The following is a 1,827-nucleotide window of genomic DNA, read 5'->3' as shown; positions in this document are numbered from 1 at the left end:
CCTTCCCAAGCACTGACAGTCTAAACGCTAAGCTGCTTAACGGGGGCTCATGGCAATCCAGCCGTGCCTCCAGCCTTCATCTTCCCTCCCACCCACCCTCCTCTCTGCTTCCCACCTTTCTCCATGTCCTTAAACCATCTCTTCCTCACTCGAAGCCCTGGCTGGATCAAACACAAGGGATTTGCAGCAGGTTCTTGGGCAGCTGCAGGGCGCAAGAGCCCAGTTTGGTGTCCAACACGGAAAAGCTCATCCAGCTGCAGGAATTCCAGCCCCAAGCAGAGTCCGGTGCATCATCCCACCCCAAACCCTCCCCTTCCCACCCCCAAAAAAAACATGTTCACGATAAGTGTCCAAGTCCACACATCCAGGGAAGGTCGGGAGCTACAGGCGGCTACTGCCGAAGTCAGAGAGAGGGAAGAAGGTTGGTGGTCACTGGTTGCTACAAGGAAGAGCTGAACAGGTTCAACGTGGAGGAAGGAAAGGGGGAAAAAAAAAATCCAAAAACAAACTCAAAAGGAGGCAAAGGGGGGACGCTGGGATTCAGGGGTTGGATGTCTACCTTCTAGGCAACAGCCAGCACAGGAGAGGAAAGGGAGAGTTGGTGTTTGGTTTGTGGGGTTGGTGGGTTTTTCTGATGTCACTCACGATAGAAAACATATTCGGTGTAAGAGGTCCAGATCCTGTCATCTGTCTGGTCGTGGGCGAAGGCACAGGTGCCCGTGGAGTTGCAAGCCACCATGTGGAAGCCAGCATCGGCCAGTTTGTCAAAGGCTTGCTCCAGGAAGGTGAATTTGAGGTAGTACCTGGAGGTGTACCTCTCCGGGGGCCTGTCCGGGTCCCTGCTCTCATTCAAGGTATCACCAAAGACCTCCTTGGCCAGTGAGGTCTTGCCGCAGACCATGATCCGTGCCACCCTGCGGAACTTGGCATCTGTCTGGCTGTCCCTGCCCAGGGTGTAGGACCCTCGGTAGCCGATGGTGATGAACCCTGCCCTGCGGATGTCAGTGCCGGCAGCGCCTGCGCTGGAGGTGACGTGACCAGCCACGGCGCTGGGGAGCGTGGCACTGGCAGAGGACAGGTTGCGGGTGGTATCGGCGTTGGGGGAGAGCTCCTCGGGGTCGCTTTGGCATGGGTCATCCCCCAGCGAGTTCTGCTTGCTGAGCTTGGGGGCCAGCATCTTCACAAGCTCCGGCAGCATGAAGTACTCGGCCTCTCGCTGCAGCCGGCTCCTCTCCGGGAAGTGGTCGGGCAGCACCAGCTGCTGGTCCCTCATGTAATCCAAGATGTAGCGGAAGAGGAAACCATCCCGATCCACGAAGAACCGTCCCTTGCTGTCACGGGCCAAGGATCGGACGTTCTTCTGGGTGAACATCTCCCAGAGGAGCGAGCCGGGCACGCTGACCAAGGTGGGGTGGCGGGTGATGTACACTTGTCCACCCACATTGAGTTCAATGATCTCGGGGAAAGGGAAGTCCTCGCTGGGTTTGGCACAGCCCGCGTTGTCTGCCAGGGCCATGGTGAGCTGCTGCTGCCTTCCCACCTGCAACAAAAAGCAGCGAGGTGCCAACGTTCAGCCTGCCAGCAAACACAGCTCGTCGCCCCACCGATCCCAAGCTGGGTCGCACTCACTTTGGGTCACCAGGCAATGCAGGATCAGGAACCTGTCTCTCCAGAGGGCTGGAAGGCAGCTCTCTTCCCTAATCCCTGGCTCTTGGAATACACAGCATTAGCTAATCCTGCCTTCACTTCCGTGCTACAAGAAGGGAAGAACACTACCCATGGTCTGAACATGCCATCTCCATCTGCAGCCAGCTCCTGGTGATGGGG

The 1,827-nt window shown here is 57.6% G+C and overlaps 1 protein-coding gene across 1 annotated transcript; it reads right to left on the bottom strand.

Moving 5' to 3' along the window:
- Nucleotides 1-102: 102 nt before the first annotated feature.
- Nucleotides 103-1,559, bottom strand: LOC106896244 (BTB/POZ domain-containing protein KCTD12-like). Its single transcript, XM_014956060.1, has one exon. It carries the CDS (start codon nt 1,514-1,516, stop codon nt 638-640), a length of 879 nt encoding a protein of 292 aa, XP_014811546.1. The 5' UTR covers nt 1,517-1,559; the 3' UTR covers nt 103-637.
- Nucleotides 1,560-1,827: the final 268 nt, after the last annotated feature.

Source organism: Calidris pugnax, unplaced genomic scaffold (assembly GCF_001431845.1).
Source record: "Calidris pugnax isolate Ruff unplaced genomic scaffold, ASM143184v1 scaffold281, whole genome shotgun sequence".
Lineage (NCBI taxonomy): Eukaryota > Metazoa > Chordata > Aves > Charadriiformes > Scolopacidae > Calidris > Calidris pugnax.
The sequence above is the reverse complement of the archived record's forward strand: the minus strand, read 5'-3'. Positions and strand labels throughout refer to the sequence as shown.